At 53.7% G+C, this 21008-nt stretch overlaps 1 protein-coding gene across 1 annotated transcript in view; it reads left to right on the forward strand.

The window, feature by feature from the left end:
• Nucleotides 1-1820: 1820 nt before the first annotated feature.
• CNTFR (ciliary neurotrophic factor receptor) overlaps nucleotides 1821-21008 on the forward strand; it is a 212414-nt gene continuing 193226 nt past the window's right edge. The window contains exon 1 of the mRNA XM_076361926.1: nucleotides 1821-1972. Coding sequence (XP_076218041.1) covers nucleotides 1874-1972 — 99 coding nt within the window. The 5' untranslated portion in view covers nucleotides 1821-1873. The remainder of the gene's footprint in view (nucleotides 1973-21008) is intronic.

Raw genomic sequence — 21008 nt, forward strand, 5'->3', positions numbered from 1 at the left:
ATAAAGCCCCCGTCAGCACCAGTCTCTGCCCCTCGCCAGCACCTAGCCCCTGGCAGCGAGCAGGCTGTTTCTTTATGAGTATTTGTCTCTTCCAGGCTGGAGAAACAGAGGTATTTACCTGCACGCTGGCAGCCAAGCAGGGGATGTGGCTGGCTATTCCCCCCAGACCCCCGGCCCCACGGCACCCTGCAGCTGGTGCCACCACGGTGCCAACTGGCCTTTCCCCAAATCCTCCCCCCAGGCGTTTGCAGTTGCCTGTGGGGGTGGCAGGAATTGGGGGTGGTGGGAGCCCTGGGAGGGTGCCTTCTCCTCAGCCTCCTGCCCACCCTGCCCTTCCTTGCCTTGAGGCCGCTCAGCTGTCCTTGCTCACCCTCCCCTTTGGCTCCTGCTCGTTTGGCCTCACTGCCGCTTTAATTTTAGCAATTCCTTGGAAAGAGTCATTTTCCATAACTCAGCTCGCAGCAAAGCCCTCTGCCTGCCAGCTCTGCCTTCTCACACGTGTTCCTGGCGTGCCCCAGCAGCACACGCCTGCACCTGCCCAGCCAGGCCTGCCTGTCCCAGCCTTTTGCACACCAAAGCCTCACAGCCGGCTCCCGTCCCCCTTTGGCACATTTCATCCTGGCACTCCCGAATTCTGTCGTGCCACGGCTGGAGCGGGCACCCTGGCCTGGCAACCTTGGCTTGGCTGCATGGCCACCCCTGCGGCTTTCGTGTCATCAGGAGCCATTGTGCACAGCACATCCATCCTCTTCACCCTGCAGACCCCCCGTGTGTGTGACAGCTCATGATCTTTACCTGCAGTGGGAAATGGGGTGACCCCACACACCACGGGGGACCCCACAGCCACGGGGGTGTGATGGATGGGGGCAGGGTGGGCTTGTCAGGCATGCACCAGCAGGTTGCATGCGAGTGGGAAAGGTGGGTGCGCGTGTTGGTGGGCTGCCTCGCTTGTGCATTGGTTGTGCAAGAGGGTGTGGGAGCACAGTGTTGTGTGCGTTGGGCGTTCAGTTGTGCAGAGTGTGTGCGTGTGAGAGGGGCGAGTGCCGTGCTTGCATTTCAGTCTGCATCTGCGCGTGGCGCTTTCCTTGTGCACTCTGAGAGGGTGCTTGTGCAAGGGGGTGTGGCACTCACAAGTGAGGTGTGTGCGAGGATGTGCATGGAGGTGTGCATGGAAATGTTAGTGAGGTGCCTTCATTTGGGTCTGCATCTCTTGAGGGGGGGGGGGAGTGTGCGGAGGGTGCATTGTGCATGACAGTGTGTGCGTGGCTCCATGTCTGTGGGGCACGCGTGAGTGTGCATGTGCATGGGGGGGGGGGGGGGGGGGCTGTGACCGTGCTGCCTTTACTCGGGTCTGCATCTCGGGGGAGTCGGGGGGATTAGCGGCGTGCCCCTTGTCCACGCACGCAGGGACTGTGCGCGCTGTGGGTGCGTGCGTGCGTGCGTGGCTCCGCGCGCACAGTGCCTTCACGAGTGTGCTCCGCCGTGTGCATTTGCACGGCGGGGCGGGGTGTGTGTGTGTGTGTGTGTGTGTGTGTGTGTGCGTGCGTGTGTGCGGTGCCCCCCTCCGGCGCAGCATCCGCGGGGAGGTGGGGAGGGGGAGGCCGCGTGTCCGCAGGGGCGTGTGCCAGGCCGCGCGTACAAGCGCTCGCGCGTGGTCGGCGGCGGCCGCGCGTGGGAGGGGTGTGTGTGTGTGGGTGCGTGACTGTGTGTCTGTGTGTGTGTCTGTGTGTGCGTCTGTGTGTGTGCGGGCGTGGGGCGGGTGCGCGCGGCGGGGCCGGGAGCGCGTCCGCGGCGCTGTGCCGGGGGGTGCGGGCTGAGCTCATCGCTGGCTCCCCGGCGCTCCTTACCAGTGGCTTCTGCGGTCACATGGGTTATGTGCTGGAGTTTAAAAGAGCTTATAGCCCCCGAGCCGGTGCAGAAGCAGCCGGTGGTTGCATGGGGTAGCGCCGGGAGCGGCGGCGAGGAGGGCGCCGTGAGTACCGGGCGGCCGGGGCCGGAGGGCGGTGTGGGGTGTCCCCCCACCCGCGGGACGGAGGTGGAGGCGGCGGGCGGGCGCGGGGGTCAGCGGAGGCGAGCCCCGGTGCCCGCCGCCGAAGCGCCGCTGCCTTTCTGGGAGGCGAAAAGTGGGGGCGGGAACGCTTGCTCCCCCCCTCCCCCCCCCCGCGGCTGGTGTTCCCTCCCGCCCCGCCGCCGCGCACCTTTCCCCAGCGCGCCCACGCGTGTCCGCGCCCCGCCGTGGGCCGCGCGTCCGCCCCCCGCGCCGCCGGGGCAGGGGCGAAGCCCGCGAGGAAACAATTTGGGCAACTTACTTCCCTGCTCCGCCGTGTGCGTGCGTCCGCCCTGCGCCCCGGCCGGGCGTTCCCGGCGGGGGAGGGATGGGGGGCACGGGGTTGGGGCGTCCCCGCACCCCCCAGGGCAGCGGGTCCGCGGCGGGGAGGCACGGCGGGACCCCCTTCCCCAGCGAGGAGAGGGCATCGCGGCCGCTGCGAACGGCATCAGGTTGAAGGCTGGAAAGGGATGAGCCCTCCTGCCTGCTGCATTGCATGAGCAAGGCTGGAGCCGAGGTTGCGGGGTGGCCCTTTGTAAACCGGAGCCCGTGGATTTCCTGGGCGGGAGAGCAGACTTTTTCTTCGTTTCTCCAAAGGCGCAACCTGCCCTTTCCTCTGCTGTGGCACTGCTGATTATTTTTATTATTATAATTTTTGAGGGGTGTGTGTGTGATTTTATAAGAAAAGCGTCTGCTTGGCACTTCTCTGGAACTGCTCTCCCTGGGCTAGGCAGTTCATCCCGAGCGCGACTATGAGGGCTGCTTTCCAGAATTGCATAATACACACCGATCCCTTTGCTGCACAAACTCCCTGACATTTCCAGATCTTGGTGACTTCCCCCACTGCGATCTTAAAACCGGATTGGGACTCCAACCCGCGCGTGAGCTAATTTGTGCTGCCTTTGCTGGGGACAGAACCTGGTCTGCATGTTTCGGCTTCCCTGGCTCCTCTGGCAGTTGTTTCCTAATCCGCTAAACTTTTTGGTATAAAGATTGGCACTTCTCCTTCAGTGTCTTAGAAAGCCCCTTTCTTCCCCACCCCATGCTTATCGACACAGGCGTAGGGTCTGTGCAGAGCACAGGTTGTGGAGAAAGGATTGCCTGCAAAGCTATTTGATTTCTTTTTCACATCTCTTTGTGTTTTAATTTGTGGGATAGTCCAGGAGGTCCTTTTCTCAGATTGCTTTTTTGCTCAGGAATTTGCTGACTTCTGCTAGGATTTTGCTATTTTAACTCTGACTGTGCCCGCTCTCAGTGCACGAGCGTTGTTTACCTCTGTGAGGGACAGGTCCTGCACACACTGCTGCTGGTCCTGCTGGCTGCGTGAGCAGGCAGCGGGGCAGGGACACTGCCTGCTTCCTGCGAAATGTGCAAATATGTGGGAGCAGTTGTTCTTGCTCCCTGCCCTGCCCCTCCGTGAGGAGTTAGAGCTTTGGCGTGATGACTGGAGACGTGCAAGGGATGCTCGTGTCCAGCCAGGCATCTCACTGGGACCAGGTCCTGGGACCAGAGCTCGCTGGGTCTTGCTGGGGAAGGGTGGACTTTGCTGAGCCAGGCTGTGCTGTAGAAATGAGAGCCCCGTGCCTGGCAGACTTCTTTGCAACAGCCTTTTACGATAACTTCATCAGAGCCTGTTGTCAGAGCAGGCCAAGCCATGATCTGACGATCGTGCATTATTTTTGGTCTGATTTACCTCGAGAGGACCTGATCCTGCCAAGGTGCTGTGTCCCCATTCCCATGGAAGGTGCTCAGCACCTCCTGGACTTGGGAAGGAAGAAGCCTTGGTACCTCTCAGAGCCGCAAAGCTTGTGATGCACATACACGTACAAATAACGGTGCAGCCAAGGCTCGGCTTTTGTGGCTGACTCTTTGAAGCCGGCAGCAGAAGTTTTGTGGGTGCAAGTCCCAGCTCCCGGCCCCTCTCAATTAATTCCCCGGCAAGCTGGAGGAATGCATCCTGCTCCAGCTTAGGCTGAGGCTGGGTGTGCGTCTGGGGAGCCTGTCTCTCGGCTCTGTCGTTTATTACTGCTGCCGCTGCCATTACGCCTGACAAATGGGAGTTGCTGAGTAATGTGCTGTTTGTGTGTAAATATCTGAGTGCTCGCAGCTGAGCTCACTCCTGTGACTTTGCAGGAAGCCATCTCAGCACCTTTCCCCCATGAAGATCTGGGGAGAGCAAAGACATCTTTCTGCTGGGACCTTCCCACCACTCCCAGTGGTTTTAGCCTTCGCTCTCTGCTGCTTTCCTGCAAGCATGAAGCCTCCATCCTCTCGGGTTAATGTGGAGGCCCTGCTGCTTTCCGGAGTGTGAGTCAGGGGTGGGAAAGGGCTCTCTGTGTGTGTGCATGCATGTGTGTGTGTGCACACCTTCTTAGCCACCGAGGCACGGTTGCTCCTTGTCCTAGGCAGAAAGAGTTTTGGGGACTTCGTGTGTTTTGATAGAGAAAGTCACGCACAACTAGGAAAGGACTTTTATTTTGGGTTGGGGTTTTTTTTTCCTACCTACTCAGCTCCGAGTTTCCCTTAATTTCATCCCATTACTGCTGAAGATGCTAAATTATTCCGTCCCATATCGGTTTCATCCCATTTGCAGATTAGCATCCGACTGCTTCTGTCAGTACTTGCTCAGCCTAGCTAGACTGATCGCAGCTCTTTTAATCTCCCCTTGTAAATCAATCCCTTCTGCCTCCTGATCATTTTTGTTGCTCGTTTTTCTGAAATCCCTCCAATTTGTCCATTTTGTGTCGGTGACGTATGCCTGGTCCTAAACATGATGTATACCAGGCATGGCAGCGTGAGGGAAGGACACCTCCTCCCCTCCCACCCCGCTGGGGCCTGTGATGCTTTGTCAGCACTGAGCTGAGTTACTTCCCCATTATTCTAAGCTATAGTCCCTGCTTGGTGTTGCAGAAGAAAGCAGCATACCCAGGTCAGTGCCCTGGGTATTGGAGAATTCCTCCAAATTTTGGCGATGAGTTGCTGAGGTTTGCTTGCATGCTGCTAGCACATGCTGGAAGGGGCCGGTGCTGTCCGTGGGGTGCCTCTCCCCACAAGAACTAATAATTGAACAAGGAGGGATGAGCAAAATAAGAGAGGGCAAGCTGCACTGGGGCTGCTGGACAGATGGGGAAACTGAGGCACACGCACGGGCTCAACACACATTTCCTGTGCTCCTGTCCAGCACGCACCTCTTGTTTAGGTGCTCTGTGTGCGGGGTTTGGTCCCAGTTGCACCCATTAGTATTGCAGCCATCATGGGCATTTTCCCAGGAGATACTGGATCTTGTCGCTTGGTCAGAACAGGCTGGCAGGCAGGGATGCTGGGTTCTGGGCTGGTTTTGTGCATTGCTTCTTGTGCTAACGGCCAGAGCTTGATGCCACAGGTGCTCTCATGGGGAAGAAAAGGGGACTTCGTGCAAAGGCAGTGGTGTCTTGCATTCATACACTTTGAAGTTTTGTCGTCCCAAACCCTGAGCTCCTAGCACCGAGCATTCCCATTAGCTGGAAGGGCCGTGCCCTTCCAGGGACCATCTATTTTTAGGAGGAGTTGTATTCTGGACAGTGTCCACCACAGATGCTCTCTGCCTCCTCCTCTTGGCCCCTCGCCAGGGACACCGCTCGGGCTATCTGCCGGTGGGACAGATCTTGCTGAGGCTCTGTGGGAGCATAATGGAGGTGGCACTGTGCCGGGCACAGGGACACTTGGGGGGCTATTGCTACCCCGGGGGTGCTTGGGAGGGCCAGCGAGCTCACCCTGCCCTTCACCTGAACTGTCGGAAATGGCATTTAATTGCGTTGTTGGTATCAGCAGGACACGGTGCCGGCTTTACTGTGGGGTAAGTGAGGGCACTGCCTGGGCCAGGTGGTACCCGGTGCCGGTGCCCGGTGCCGGTCCATTCGCCAGGATGACACTAGGGGGCACGAGATCTGCTGGAATCCCTTTGTTGGGGACGGGGATGGAGGCTGCAAAGCCGCTCTTGACCCTTCAAGCCCGTACATCATCCCCCTGCACATTTTGTAGGAATCCAAGTGTGAAACCCCAAGGGCTGCCCCGGGTAGCTCGTCCTGCGGCAAGGGCAGGACGCGGCTCTCCGCATGCTGCTCCGCTGGATCCGTGTGTCGCCGGCTGTGGGAGCAGCAGGAGTAAGGATAGGAGCGCTCAGACGGAAACATCTCTGAAGTGAGGAGGAGATGGATGCAGCCAGAGTGCCAGGGAGTCTCCAGGGAATTTGGGAAATCCAGGAAAACACCTAGCATGGTTTTAATGCCTCTCCAGAGGCATTGGCCAGAGCAGGGATTAAGTTAGATTCAGGGTTGGCTTTCAAGATGAAGCGTGTTATGGTTTCATTTTCTGCTGGATGTTAAGTTGATGTGTGATGTCTCCTCAGGGTCATGTTCTCCCAAAGCAGCAGAAACTTTAGATTTAATGAATGGTTCTGACTGATCGGAAACATGGTGGGTGTGCATGTTATACATATGTGTCCATGTATATATCTGGGTAGGGTGCAAAGAATGTGTTTTTGAAGGTATGTTTATGCATTTCTGCATACATTCAGCTGTAATATTGTCTTCTGTCCTTAAAATCTATTATTCCAGATGTGAATGCGTGTATGTATATTAAAACACTGTATACTGGAGTCTCTCTCTCTTGTTATAACAAACCTCGTGAAAAGCAAATAAAGAGACATTGTTCTCATAGCAGGCTTGGAAGGACTCAATATTTATCTTCTATGAATTTTGATGTATTTTGTCCAGCATGTTTGCAGTTATGATGGTGGGCAGTTTTTTGCCTATCTACTTAAGATTTTGTGCTAGTGGGAAACTGAAAACATTCAGATTGTTTCAGTTTATTCATTACTTCACAAAAACAGAAATCAAGCTTCTGGATTGAAATATTGATGCTTGATAACATTCTGGCATATTAATTTCTAAATGGTTAGGTTTTTTAATGCCTTCTGTCACGAGATACCAGGCTCCTTTGCTGGAGCACCACTTCTTTCTCAAGCCCCCAGGCAATATTTTTAGTAGGACACTGACACATTGTGAATACTCTTGTTCTCCTAGAAGGGGCTTTGCTGACTGTAGTTGAAAGTAGCACTAGGATGGCTAGAAATGAGAGATCAGAGGAGGACGATGCTGCTGCGTCAGTGTATTTGCTTTGTGCCTCTGATGGAGGGTTTGTGTCCGGCCACGCGGGTGCGTGCCTGCGCAGATGTGAGGGCACTTCCCCAGCTGGTTTCTGAGCCAGGGCTGAGGACCAGGGGTTTGTTTATTTTGAAATGCCTTGTGAAGTGGAAGGAGGTCCCCGAAGAAGTGCCGAGTCTACTTTTAAAGTCAATTAGGGACCATATCTGAAGGCATGACATGGTCTGAAGAAGAGAGGGTGATTTGTCTGAAGGTGTTACCTAATTAGAGGATACCCTCTAATTAGTCAGGGCTCTAATTAGCTGTAATACCCTAAAGATGTCATCGAAGTGCTCTTGAGGCACCGCTGATCCAGCAGCGTGGCTGTGAGCTGTCTGGGCAGTGTGGCCATGCACAGCTGGGGCTGCCACCCTCCATCTGGGAGGCAGCCCAGACGCCAGCGCTGGAAGAAGCTGTTTTCCTTCAGGTGACTTGCAGTGCCCTCTGGGGCTGCTGCCAGCATCAAATGAAGTTCATAAAGTCACAGAATGAAAGGAAAGCAGCAGCAGATGGAAGAATTAATACTAGTGTCCATTATGTGGGAAATCTCCTCGCTCTTTTCCCTGGGGGGATCGCTTTCTGCTGCTCCCTGCTCAGGGGAGGCTGGAGGAAGGCTGGAAGAGTTTGCAATAAATGATGCTGTACTGTAGTCGTGGCTGCGTTTGCAGCAGCTGGTGGAGGAATCGTGACCCCGCTCTAGTGTTGCCTTACAGAGGGGACATGGGATCAACTGAAATCTGTCTTGCCTGGACCTGGTTGCATTTAAATACTATGCAACACACCCTGTGAGGGGGGGAACTCGTGGGGGAAGTGTCACAAGAAATGCTGGGTGAGGGGAAGAGGCTGCTGGGGAGGCTTTGCCCCAATGCTGGAAGCAACTCTCAGCCTGGACCTCCGCTGACCCAAACCTGGGTGATGGGGTGGTTGGTCCCTCTCCAAGAGGAGGGACTGGGGGCTGCTCCAGGGCTGCTCTTGCTCCCTGCTTTTTATCCATCGAGTCAATTGGTATTTATTGACTCAGTTCACTCCTCCCCCACAAGAAGAAGATAGTATGAGTTGCCCATTCCCACCAGTGATGCTAAGAGCCAGTAGGAGCCAGGCGAAGCCGGGGAGTTGGCTGGTGAGAGAGCAGGGAGAGCGTGGAGAGCAGGGCCGGTTGTCATTCCCAGCATCAGTGAGCGAAAGCATCCTCTCCCTCGTGAGGGCTGAGGTCCCCACCACTGTCAGAGCCCTCTGAATTGCCAGGAGGGTTTGAATCCAGCCCCTCAGCACCCAAATGTCCCCTGAGGGTGATGCTCAGCTCTGGGAGTAGCAGTGGACGTCTCGGACCTCCTTGGGAGGAAGGAGCTACTGTTATTCCTGTTTCAATGTGAAGAGGAGGGGATCCTTGTGGCAAGGCAGGGTCAACTGTGTGCTGTGAGCAACCTTGCTCTGCAGAGGGACTGGTGATCAGCTTTGCTTTTGTAGGTAGTACCACAGGACCCCTAAAGCCCAGGCTAGCAATTACTGAGGGATGTGCCTGCTTTTAATTATGTGGGTGTTAAGCCAGTGAATGCATTTTGTTCACAAAGTTGCAGCCTGGTATTTTCCTACTGCTCATGGTCCCTAGTGGCTTTCCCAGTCTCTGGAGCACAGGTGAGAATAACTTGGAGACTGGATGTAGTATCTTGTAGGACTCTGCCATGGCCATATGGGGCTGACCCACCCAGCTATCCCTATATATCCTCCACGCTATTGCCATGGCTTCCCAGTGCTGCAAAGGGGGCACTGCGTTTTGAGGTGCCATGTTATAGGTGATGGATGGGGAAGTAGAGAAGGTAGCTGCTTTTTGACCGCTGCATCCTCTTTGCTCCAGAAATACCTTCTTTCAGGGTGACCACCAAGGCATCTTATTACTACGTGCTTTGCAAATGCCCAGCAGCAGAGCTGCGGATGAGGCAGGCAAATCCCGTGCAGGCACAGCAGCTATTGCATGCTGCATGGGATCATCTGTGAGAGGTGTAAAGTTCCCTTTGCTGGAGATTTGCAAACTGAGCAACATGGAAGGAGGGATCTGCTGCTGCTGTCAGCGTGCTTGGAGAAGGCAGGCTGGGCTGGGCTCCTCGGGGCCAGGCACGAGCGTTCACTTGTGAAATTAAACAATATTACATATAATAAAACAAGCTTGTGTCTGCTTGGAATATAGGTACATGCTCTGCACTGTGGTCCTTTTGTCCATGGCCTAAAAAATACTGGTGATAACAAGGACACATCCTCTCCTGTGGTTAGAGCGTGGTTCTCAGATGCAAAGGGCAGGCAGCCTGGGCCAGACTTTGCCAATGTGTGATTTACCCTCCTCCGTGCATCTGAACTAAGGTCTTGAAAAATAAATATGTTAAAAAGAAGGAGAGAGAACGAAACGCTGCTGCTGCTCTGAGATTCGATCAAAAAAAGCTCTGTCCAGTCCTCCGGGCTTCTCACTTAGCAAAGGGCTCTAGAAATAACAGCATTACAGCAAAGGTGCACCCACAAATAACTATGGGTTTGGGGAGGGCACGGTTTTGTTCTGGATGAAGCGCGTTTTGGATTTTTTTTCTCCTGAAAGGGTGTGTTATTCTCGCTCCCTGAATATGAGGCCCTTCAAAGCTGCCTGGGATTGCTCAGCTTTTAAATCTTTGCCTAGCCTGTTCTCTTTCCCCAGCACGCTAAATGCCTGTATCGGTGGGAGGCTGTTTGATTTGGGAACCTGGCTGGGGGGGTGGGAGAAGTCACACTGAACAGCAGTCACTGTTTTTCACAGCTCTCCCGCGCCGTGGTTCGGAGCAGTTTCCTCTCACCCCATACCCCGGACATGTGTGGGGCGGCCGATTCCTCACACGTGTTGCACAGACACATTTCCATGCTGGCTCTTTGTGCCTGCCCACCTATTTGCAGCTGGGGGAGCTGAAGCTGCTCTTTCTTGTGATTCACAAAAAAGTCTCTCTCTGGATGGAGTTGTCTGTGCTTTTATTGACCTGGTTCCGGGAACGACAGAGGCTTTTCCGTCTCCTGGATGCATGATTTCTGCAAGGGCTCTGGAGCAGGGGCTGGCTCTTGCTGCTGGTGTGTTTCCAGTCCTCCTAACGTGATTAGTTTGACAGGCCCATTGGGTATGTTGGCGAGTCTAGTTTTTATTTCGTGCATGAAAGTTAAGTACTGTGGCAGCGCCCAGAGCACCGGCTAATGCTGAAATCTATGCTGGAGGGAGCTTATTGGCTGGACAATATCTTTGGCCATGCCACAGATGGGCTGTGCCACCCCTAGCCCTTTTGATGGGGCATTTCTGTATGTCCCAACTCCCAGAACATTTTGGGGTCCCCTCTTTTGGCTATGGTTTGGAGTTATTAACTGCCATCAACCATTTCCCATCCACGCACCCTGCTTGCTGGGCTCCAGTTTGATGTGTGTTGCCCTCTCCCAGCAATGCTGAGATACACCAAGTTCTCGGGGCTTGTTCAGATGGGAGGAGGACTGGGAGAGGGATCACTGATGCTCCATATCCTCACTCTACACAGTGCTTTTTGCTGTATAGACACATCAGCTGCCCGCCAGCCCTCTTTGCTTTGGATCAGCGACTTCAAGTTCATCCTAGCTTGTCCCTCCACAAAGCAAGGATGAAGAGTAACTTTTCCAACAGCCATGGTGGGTCCCTGACTTCAAGGGAGTGCGGTATTTGTGCTTCCTAGTTTTTGGCACATCTTTACCTGCAGTCAGGCCAGCAATGCTGTTTTTTCCAAGTAGGGTTGCCTTAGGCACAAGAAAGAGCCAGTCATGCACTGATGGGCTTGCTATCTCCCCAGGGCTGGCAAAGGGAGGAGGAGATGATGTGACTTGCTCAGGTCAGAGGTGTCAATGGCAAAGGAAGTGGGTTGGTGATTTTGACTTTCCCTCTCACAACAAGGAATTGGGATGGTCTGACCTGTGTTTGGGTCTAGGACCCAAACAAAGAGGTTTGGCTTATTGCACATCTGTATTTAGGCTTGGAGGGTTCCCCAAGGCTGCTCGCTATAGTACATTACCAGGGTCAGCCTTTAACCTTGCTATGACCTGGGGTTGCAGGGAAGCATCTTTGCCTGCAAAGAGGGGAAACTGAAACCTGAAGTGGCTTTGGGATTTCCTTGAGGTCCCAGAGCAGAGCTGGTGGCAGAAAACCAGATTTCTTGAGTTGCTGACAGCTCATGCCAGCTGTGGGACACATTAGTAAATACTCTACATAGACCAAAGCAGGGCATCCGGCTCTCTGCGCAGCGCTGTGTGCTTATCTGTCTGTCTCTAGTTCTTCTGGCAGCTGAACCCCTGAGATGACATTTAAAGGCTTTACATTTATTCTCTCTTGCCAGTTGCAGATCAAATTTGCTGAGTTGTCAAGCTGAAGATGCTTTTCTCCTAAGTGCTGGCCCGGCAATAGCTCACCCTGCTCCATCCCTGCCTTGAAGGAGTCCAGCTGGGTTCCTCCTGCCTCTGCTGTCACTGGCAGTAACGCATTGGGGCTGGAGCAACAGCTTAGCTGGTGGATACATGAAGAGAAACAGATTCCAGCTTCCTCTTCCTCTGTCGCTCAGGCCATGCTGGAATCAGCTGGGGGTGGGTGTTCAAAAGCAGCAGACGGAGCCAGGGCTTGCACTGGAAAAGGGGCGCTGGGATGGAGAGGGCAATGGTAGGGACTTGCATGCAATCCCTTCCTCCTCCGCAAGCCTGCATCTGACCTAGGTCTTAGTGGCAAGCATGTGTGCAATGAGCCGGTGGGTTCTCATCAGAGTCCCAGAAGGCTGGGTGTCTGCCTTGAGACAACCAGGACGAGTGACACTAATCAGCGGCTTGCCTGCTGGATTTCAGCAAGGAAGGCGAGCACTTGTCCATGCATGGTGAGTAAATTGCTCTCTTGTCCCCGGAGGCTGTCACTGTAACACTTTGCCATGCTCTACTGGCAGGGAGTGGCACCAGAGGATGCCTCTACTGCTGCCGTCTGCTTTGGGGACAAGCACAGACACGTGTCTCCAGCTGGAAGTCAGCTTGGGGAGCAGAGAAACCTCCCCGGAACATGCATTTGCAAGCTCTGGTGTGTCGTAGTTCCTCCCAAGCAGTCGCAACCTTCTGCCACCGTGTGAGCTGGGAGGAGAAGTTGCTGGGCTCGGCGCCTGTTTCCTGGCAGGAGAAGGGGATGGTGTCACCTCTGCTCTGGAGCAGCTGGTGCAGAGAGCCAGGGGTGGCTGCAGGCACTGGAGCTAGAGACGTCCCTTGGTCCCAGCCCCAGCAGCCAGCTCCAGCTTCGGTCCTCAGAGCATTTCTGAGGGCTTTGTGCAGTATGGTTTTAAATCCACCCCTTCCTCTTGTGCAAGCCTCCTCCCTGATAAACTCAGTCCTGCAACAGATGTATTTTACTGGCTTTTGCTAGGCTCTCATCTCCCACTTTATGCCCACTAGACCCTGCACAGTGTCTGTCAGGAGCTGCCTGAGCTCTGCCTGAGCAGCATTTTCCAGGAGGGATGGCAGTTCAGAGGATACCACATAACTCAGTAGGGTGATGCCAGTTTAACCCGGCCGATGGCCCTCTCACAGCCCCAGCACTCACTGCCATGCCTGTGGAGGACACCAAGCAGCTGCTTGACAGTAGAGACACGAACTGACCTGCATCTTGGCTTTTAAGGGCAGAGTCAGCACATGTGGATGGAGCAAGGCTGTGACACAAGCAATTACAGTGTTGGCTTCAATGACCAGAAGCCCGAGGTTGCTCCCGTCACCCAGGCTAGGAGATGGAGGAATTTAATTATCATTCTAACTTCTTCCAGGAGTAGCTCGAATGCCTCAGCAACAGACAGCTTTCTAAAATTGAAAGGAGAGGAGAAAAGCAAAGGACCTCTTTTTGCTGAGTCCTGGCCAGTTAGCCTTTTAGCCATACCGTGCCCAGATGGTGTGACCAGGCTCCCTGGGGCTCAGGATCTCCCTTAGACACAGCCATGTCCACAGAGCAGCAGGGCAGCACCTCCTCCCTTCTGCAGAGGTGGGATCTGCCCTAGGTAGAGCCTCTGCCTTGGTAGTGCTCCGTTTCAAAGCCCTGCCTGCTCACTGTGCCTCCGCAATTGCTGCTGTGGACATTAATTTTTCCCAGATTTCTGCTTCCCTTTGAATATCTATGCTATGGATCATTTTCCTTGCATGTGTTAGCTGGTATTTTCCCAAAGCTGAATCTTGTGCTATTTCCTGCCTGTCTTTCTATGATTTCTCTTGCTCCCTCTTCTGTTATCCCTAAACCCACCTTAGTCTTTGTTTCTGCTCACTTTGGAGGAGACTAGTTGCCCCTCTGGTTCTAAGAGTTTGCAAGAGGGGAGGAATTGGCCGTTTAAAAGATGAGAAATCCTGCCCACCTGTGTCTTGCTTAGCACCTCCCCAGCTGGACAAAAGCAACTCCAGTTCCATAATAGCCAGGGTGGAAGGATAAATCAGGTGTTTTGGGGGTGGGGAGAGCTTTGTAGGAAGGGAAGGGCTGCAGGGCAGGGGCAGGCTGCTGGGGCTGGTAGGAGTTTGCAAGGGCTGCGGGGTGAAGCTCCTGGCTGCAGCAGTGACTGGAGGTAAACTGGGAGCTCCTGTGCTGGGGGGGGTCTGAAGGTGAATGAAGTTAAATCCAGTTGGCGGCCCATCACAAGTGGTGTTCCCCAGGGCTCAGTATTGGGGCCAGTTCTGTTTAATAACTTCACCAATGATCTGGACAAGGGCATCGAGTGCACCCTCAGTAAGTTTGCAGACGACACCAAGTTGGGCGGGAGTGTTGATCTGCTTGAGGGTAGGAAGGCTCTGCAGAGGAACCTGGACAGGCTGGATCGATGGGCCCAGGCCAACTGGATGAGATTCAACAAGGCCAAGTGCCGGGTCCTGCACTTGGGTCACAACAACCCCATGCAGCGCTACAGGCTTGGGGAAGAGTGGCTGGAAAGCTGCCTGGCAGAAAAGGACCTGGGGGTGCTGGTCGACAGGCGGCTGAACATGAGCCGGCAGTGTGCCCAGGTGGCCAAGAAGGCCAATGGCATCCTGGCCTGTATCAGGAATAGTGTGGCCAGCAGGAGCAGGGAAGTGATGGTGCCCCTGTACTCGGCACTGGTGAGGCCGCACCTCGAATACTGTGTTCAGTTTTGGGCCCCTCACTACAAGAAGGACGTTGAGGTGCTGGAGCGTGTCCAGAGAAGGGCAACGAGGCTGGTGAGGGGTCTGGAGAGCAAGTCTTCTGAGGAGCGGCTGAGGGAACTGGAGAAAAGGAGGCTGAGGGGAGACCTCATTGCTCTCTACAACTCCCTGAAAGGAGGTTGTAGCGAGGTGGGTGTCGGTCTCTTCTCCCAAGTAATAAGTGATAGGACGAGAGGAAATGGCCTCAAGTTGTGCCAGGGGAGGTTTAGATTGGATGTGAGGAAAAATTTCTTCACCGAAAGGGTTGTCAAGCATTGGAAGAGGCTGCCCAGGGAAGTGGTTGAGCCGCCATCCCTGGAGGTATTTAAAAGACGTGTAGATGTGGTGCTTAGGGACATGGGTTAGTAGTGGACTTGGCAGTGCTAGGTTAATGGTTGGACTTGATCTTAAAGGTTTTTTCCAACCTAAATGATTCTATGACCAAGAGGCAATGAGGGTGTAAGGGTGAGGCTATAAGGCCAGGCTGGAAAGAGGGGTGTCTTCTCTGTGGTGGTGTAGCTGGGGTTTCATGTTGCGGGGGGGTAGTATAAAAATTAGCTTGTCCTTTAGCAGTGTTTTTCCACAGTTTTCTGTAGCTTCCCAAGTGGAAACTTATTTTAGGCTTGAAGTCACCCCTATGCAATCTGTTCCTCTAGCTGTGTGTGCTGCTTAAGCTGAGGCTGCATGGGGACTGTGTGATAACTTTTTTGTGGCTCCTTGTTTAGGTCTTGCCTCCTTAATTGCTTGTTGTAGCTTTTATCTCTTCCAGCTGCTGCTCTTGCTATTTGTCCCTCCTCAAGGGGAGGGGAATAGCAAGAAGTGGGACAGGATTACTGCAGACCCCCTGGCCCCACTGTGTGCACTGAGCTGGGGATGGAGGGTCCTCTTGCTTTGCCCTAGTTCTCGTGCAGCTGGCTGTGCTGCGGCACCTCCAAAGGGGGTGGGCAGCCTTGGTTGCAGGAGGAGGCAGACACAGGGGGGTTTCCGAGAGGATGGAGTGGAAGGGGTGGCTTTTCCCATCTGAAGCAACGAGCCCCTTTGTGCACCCCTTTTTTTAGACCTTGCCTTCCTTGTACCCTTCATCAAAGTAGCAGGACAATGCTGCTTTTCCCAAAGCCCGGTGCAAGGGGACCACCACTTCCATGCTACAAGCTCAGGAGCCAGACGGTGGCTTAAATACTAAATATATCTGCTGCTGCAGCTCTTGGCTTCTACAAAAATAAATCTTATGGAGGTAACTTTTTGCTGTGCAGTTCTCAGGGCTGGCTGTGCTGTGGTTTCCACTGAGATAGCATTTGGCTAATACAGCCAAACATGAGTGGAACAAGCCTGGAGCTGTAGAGAAAGTGATAAGATAAGGCAGGGTTATGATTTGCCTGTCTGATCCTGAAGCTTTGTGCATTATTTAGCGTGTGTAGCAGGAGGTCAGTAGCCTCCTGATAATTTTCATTAGATTAGTTGGGCAGGATAATCACCTGCTCAGAAAAAACAACTTGACACTGTCTGTTCAATAGTTGGAGTTTAACTGAAAATAAATAGTCTTGTAATTATAAGGACATCGTCAAGGTCAAGAGGCTCAAAGATTCACTTTCTTTTTTCCTCTGGTATGTTTACAGAGATCCTGCAATTCTTTGTGAGATTTTTTTTTTTCCCTCTCTCTTAAATTCAAACTGAGAGCTTCAGAGCTCTTAAAGGAAATTCAACACTTCCACAGCAGTGGACGTGAGTGGTGTTGCAATAGCCAAGTGGTGCTTGTGCCCTGCTGCAGTTGAGTGACCCCATGCTAATGAGCAGGGTACTCGCTAGTGAGCTGGGAGCACGTGCTGCCAGCCCAAGCAGACCTAACCGGGGCAGAGATGCTCTTCCCTCCTCATCTGTGCTAATTGTGGGATGGATCCAGCCCAGAAGACCAGGCTGTGCGTTGCTCCCTGCTAATGTGGCAGAGGGTATCCCTCCTTGGGAGCACTCAGCCCAGCACGAGTGCCACCCTGTTGAAATGAGAGCATGCATTAGCTCCTGGGGGTGACTTTGCTGCTATAGCTAGCTGCTGGTTTCAGAGCTCAGGAAGGAAAAGGTGGGAGCAAAGCTGATGCCCTAATCAGTACCAACAGGCTCTGCAAAGGGGACTCTGCTAAGGAAACAAACAGGATATTAAAGCTGGGGTTGGTGCTTATGCGCTGCTGAAATGCCTGCCCTTTTCCAGCCTAGAAGTGGCAGTGCTTGCTATTATCTTCCTCAATTGCATGCAAAAATAAAGCCTGGGGGGATCTTGTAATCTTCTAATCTGGCTGGCTGCAGGACCAATGCTTGCTGGGTGAGATCTGGGGTGGCTTGCAGGTGCTCAGGGTAGGTTCAGAGCTGACAGTTCCCACAGTGATGGAGAGTTGCTGTGCACCCATGCTGGGTGCTGTGGTTCCTCGGCAGTACGTTGCGATGGCAGGTAGCCTTGCTTTGAACCAAGCAGTGGTGTGGAACATATGGAGGAATCTCTCAGCTCACTGTCCTGAGCTTGGCTGTGAGCCAGGAGAGCTGCTGGCTGTGCAGGGAGACTTCAAACCCGGTAACCTCTATGGCAGAAGAGGCAGCGTTTGCATGCTTGTGCCAGCTGTGCATGTCTCTGCCACAGAAAAAGTGAGCTGCTGATGTGGGCAGATGAGCTAGTGCATTGAGCCCTTGCTGCTCTTGGGTTTTGTTTTTCACCAGCCTAATGGCCCGTAAGTGGGGATTCTCGTCAGCAGAGCTGGTGGGGCTCACGCTCAGCCTATCTTCGCCAGGAGTCTGCTTCCCTGTCACAGGCTTTGACGGATGCCCGAGGGAAAGCGAGGGCGCGGCTCGGCCTGATGTGCCAAGTGACTGATGGTGTGGTCTGATGACTGACGCCACGCGTCCGCGGCAGGCGCACGGGTGCTCCCTTGCTCTTCCTCTGCGGGAGATGGGAGGAGAGGGGGCTGCCTTGACAGCTTGTTTTGAAAGCAAAATGACTCCAGGGCTGGATTCTTTTTTTTTCCCTCCCCCCCACCTTTTTCTTTTTTGCTTGACAGAAAAAGCATAACTCGTCTTTGTTTAATTGGTGCTTTGTGCCTGTCTCCTGCCAGAACTCAGCGGAGAGGGGGCTGGCTGGATCAGAATGGCTCAAAGTTGGGAAGCTGTTATACGTCTGGCCTGCCTGTTTAAAACAAAAAATCAACTTTTACTTCTCCCCCCCCTTCCCAGTTGTAAGCCAATTTCCTCGTGCACCATAAAAGCAAAGCGGCAGATGCTGTTGTAAGCCCTCCTCAGAAGACACCCTGTTGGAGGAGCCCGATTGACATGGGGAACACACGGCTGAGCGCCGGTGAGATGACATGCTGCGCGCTTGACCTTCTTCTGAGTGTGGGGTTTGGAGCATCTAATTGGTATGTTCTTGTAAGGCTTCAGACTGTTTCATGATCTTACAAATAAGACCTGCTGGTGCCTCAAACACAAAACAAATGTGTCGTGGATCAAGCGGGGAAGTGCTCTGTACTCCGTGGGCAGCGCCGCAGCAGGGTGAGCAGATCTGGCTGTGCTGCCTGTTTGGTGGTGCTTTCTATGTAAGCAGGGCAAAAGTACGGTTAGAGCAGTGCCCCGGCTCTTTGGGAGGGTCCCTTCAACCACCCTGTCTTGGTTTCCATCTCTGTTGAACATCTGTGATGATACGAGGCCAGCTAACGTCTCCTCGGTGGGGTGGCATATCTGGGAGGGAGTCCATGCCCTTGTGCTGTCTTCAAGCTCTAACTCTGGCAGAAAACAGCACAGGGTTGCCTGTGCTATGAGGCCTTTGCAGGCTGGGCTTGCCCTGGTCTTTGCAGAGCAAAAGCAGCTAAATAGTTTGCTGCAACATGTGGCTCCTGCCTGGCTGAGCACTCCTCCGTACAAGGGGCTCCAGCTGCTCTCCAGGACTTCTGGAATGGCCTGGGTGTCTCCTAGTGCTGCTTGTTTCAGCCCGGCCTGTTGGGGTGGTTGGGTCAAGAGCCCTTCCTGGGGGAGAGGGCATGGACTAGGTGTCCCCTTGAGGTCCCTTCCAGCTGGATCTGTCCCGTGCAAGGGGACAGCAAGAAAGTCAATTGCTTGGCTTTTCTTGTCTCTACTGTGGAGTTTGCGGGTGCTTCTGCCCTTCCCCAGCCAGAGGCAGGGGCAAAGCAGCTTGTTCTGGTTTGGGGGCATGGCCTAGCCCTGCTGTGCTGTGCTTCTAGCTCTCTGCCTTGCACAAGCATACATAGCTTTTGGTGCAAGACCAGCCCTGGTGCATGTGGGACAGAGGAAATGGAGGTGATTGCAAGTGGCTTCACAGCAATTGCTTGGTCACTACTGTGGCATCACAGCAAACCTGGTGCTGGGGCAATGCTTCTGTAGGTGTTTCTGGGGCTCCTTCTCAGGGTGATGGGAGCAAAGCATAAAGTGGCTTGTCTATGAACATTAGGCTGTCCCATGGGCATTTTGGGGAGCCTTGCTATAGGTGGTGAGCAGTGTTTTCCTTTGGGGGAAAGGGGATCCTGGGAAGGGGCTTGGGGGAGGATGCAAAGAGAGGAATATTTGCAGCTGGAGGTTGGTGGGATCTGAGTGGGGTCCATTTGCCCAAGGAAAGGCAGCTGCAGTGGTGGGCACGTGAGAAAGTGGGAGCCTGGAGGAGCGGGGTGGAGTGGTGTTACAGTTGATGTCATTGGGCCAGGGAGGTACTGTGGTGAGCAGGTGGTGGTCAGGATGGGAGTATAGTTGCTGTGGAGGCATCTGGAGAGAGAACTGGGAAATTGGCTTGTGCTGGAATGAATTGGAAGTTACAGCCGGGTCTCCATGAGGAGATGTCAGTGATACTGCTACAACTTTGCACAGCCACCAAAGGGCTGTGAGTGGGGTCTCCTTATGTTTGGTAGGTGTTTGCCTACAGAGGAGATGGGAACGGGCTGGAGCTGAGTCCTGGCTGGACTGCTGCAAGTCCAGAGTCACTTTACTGGCCGTGGTGAATGGTGCTGCTACAATGAACTTACCCTGCTCTTGAGACAGGCAAGGAGGTGAAACGCCATCTGTGAGAGACCAAAGCCCTGATGGGCTGCATGTGTTGTGAGAGATGGGGATGTTTAGATTGTGGACAGGGCTGGATGCCCAAAGGAAGAGGTATTTGAGGGGAGCAGACCTCTGGGGCTTGTTCCTTATTATCTTCTATATGGGAGCTTCGGACCCTCTTATGGGAGGGAAGAAAAAACAAATAGCAGCTCCATCACAGTAAAATCCTAATTTGCCAAATCATCTTGTCCAAGACTGTCTGCACTCTGCATGTAGGATTTTTCTTCACTTTTTTGGGACTGCTCCAGGCATCCTCCCTCAGGGGTGGTCGGTCTCTCTCTCCCATCCACAGCCCTTCTTCTTGCAGCCACACAGAGCCTTTCCCAGCTTGTTCTCCACTCTGGGCTATGCAAGGCATTGATGCTCTGGAACTGTCTTGCTTCTGAATTTGCAGAACTTATTCAGCAAATCAGTATTTCAGACCCTCCCCAGACTTGACTGTATTGATCCGCAAGCGTGGGAGAAGCCGGCAGCCACTTTTGTGGGCCACTTCTATTTTTAGCTCCAGGTCCGCAGTCACAGGGCTCCTACCCTGCCATGCTGACAGCTGTGGCTGCCCTCCTTGGGGGTGTCTGGAGGAGAGCAGGGCAAGGTGCTCTAACCTGGTAGTTTAAGGGGTAATGCAATGAGTCTTTTCTGCTTTTCCTTCTGACCCTCCTTCTACTTGTGCGTTAGTTACTGTGTTCTTGCCAGTGGAAAATAACTGGTATATACCTATTCTTAAGTTCCTGAGGAGTCTTAACCTTATTTCTAGGCTGGAAATACCATACTCCATAGGTCAGAAATTGAGGGCTGCAGTAATTCCAGCACTGCACTGTAGCCTCTGGAGAGCAGCTGACTGCTTCCCTGGGACAGATGCTTTGCTCGTATCTCCTTGTTCTTGCTGCCATATGTGTGATGGACAGTGGCTTCTCTGCCCTGAGTCTGGGAATAGGGCTTTGGGGAGAGAGGAAAATGGGGAGGAGTGATGATCTCCAGCAGAGGAGGTTTGGTTGGGAGCTTTGTGCATTGCACCTTGCCCTGGGGATCAACTTTCTGCTCCTTCAGCTTGATGATAGATCAGCCTGCTGCAAGCTCTTGCTGTTTGTGCCTTTCCAGGTGGAGAAGGTGCAGGGGGCAGAGGAGGGGATGGCCCCTTCCTGCATTCCTCTTCCCCATCAGTGGGATTCAAAGCAGGGGTGGGAGTCCATCTTGCAGAGGTGAGTGGGGAGCCCTAATTGCCCCTCTTCCCAAGGCTCCTCTGTGTGTTAACGACCTGTAAGGGGATGGGTTGTGTTAGCCTATTAAGCCCCAATGGGGTTCCTTGTCGACTTAAAAGTGTGAGGAATTTCACTCAACCTTGTTAAAACATTTCCACCCCCTTTAACAGTGTGATACATTGATTTAACCCTATGGCAGCTGGGGTTGCTTGCTGGGAAAAGCCATCTGGCTTTCCCCAGCCTCCCATCCTGCCTTCATGCAGCTACTTTGGCCAAGGTTTGCATTTCTGGGGGATCTTATTAGCAGGAGGGCTGCTCAAG

The sequence above is a fragment of the Aptenodytes patagonicus genome, chromosome Z (assembly GCF_965638725.1).
Source record: "Aptenodytes patagonicus chromosome Z, bAptPat1.pri.cur, whole genome shotgun sequence".
NCBI classification, from domain to species: Eukaryota; Metazoa; Chordata; class Aves; order Sphenisciformes; family Spheniscidae; genus Aptenodytes; species Aptenodytes patagonicus.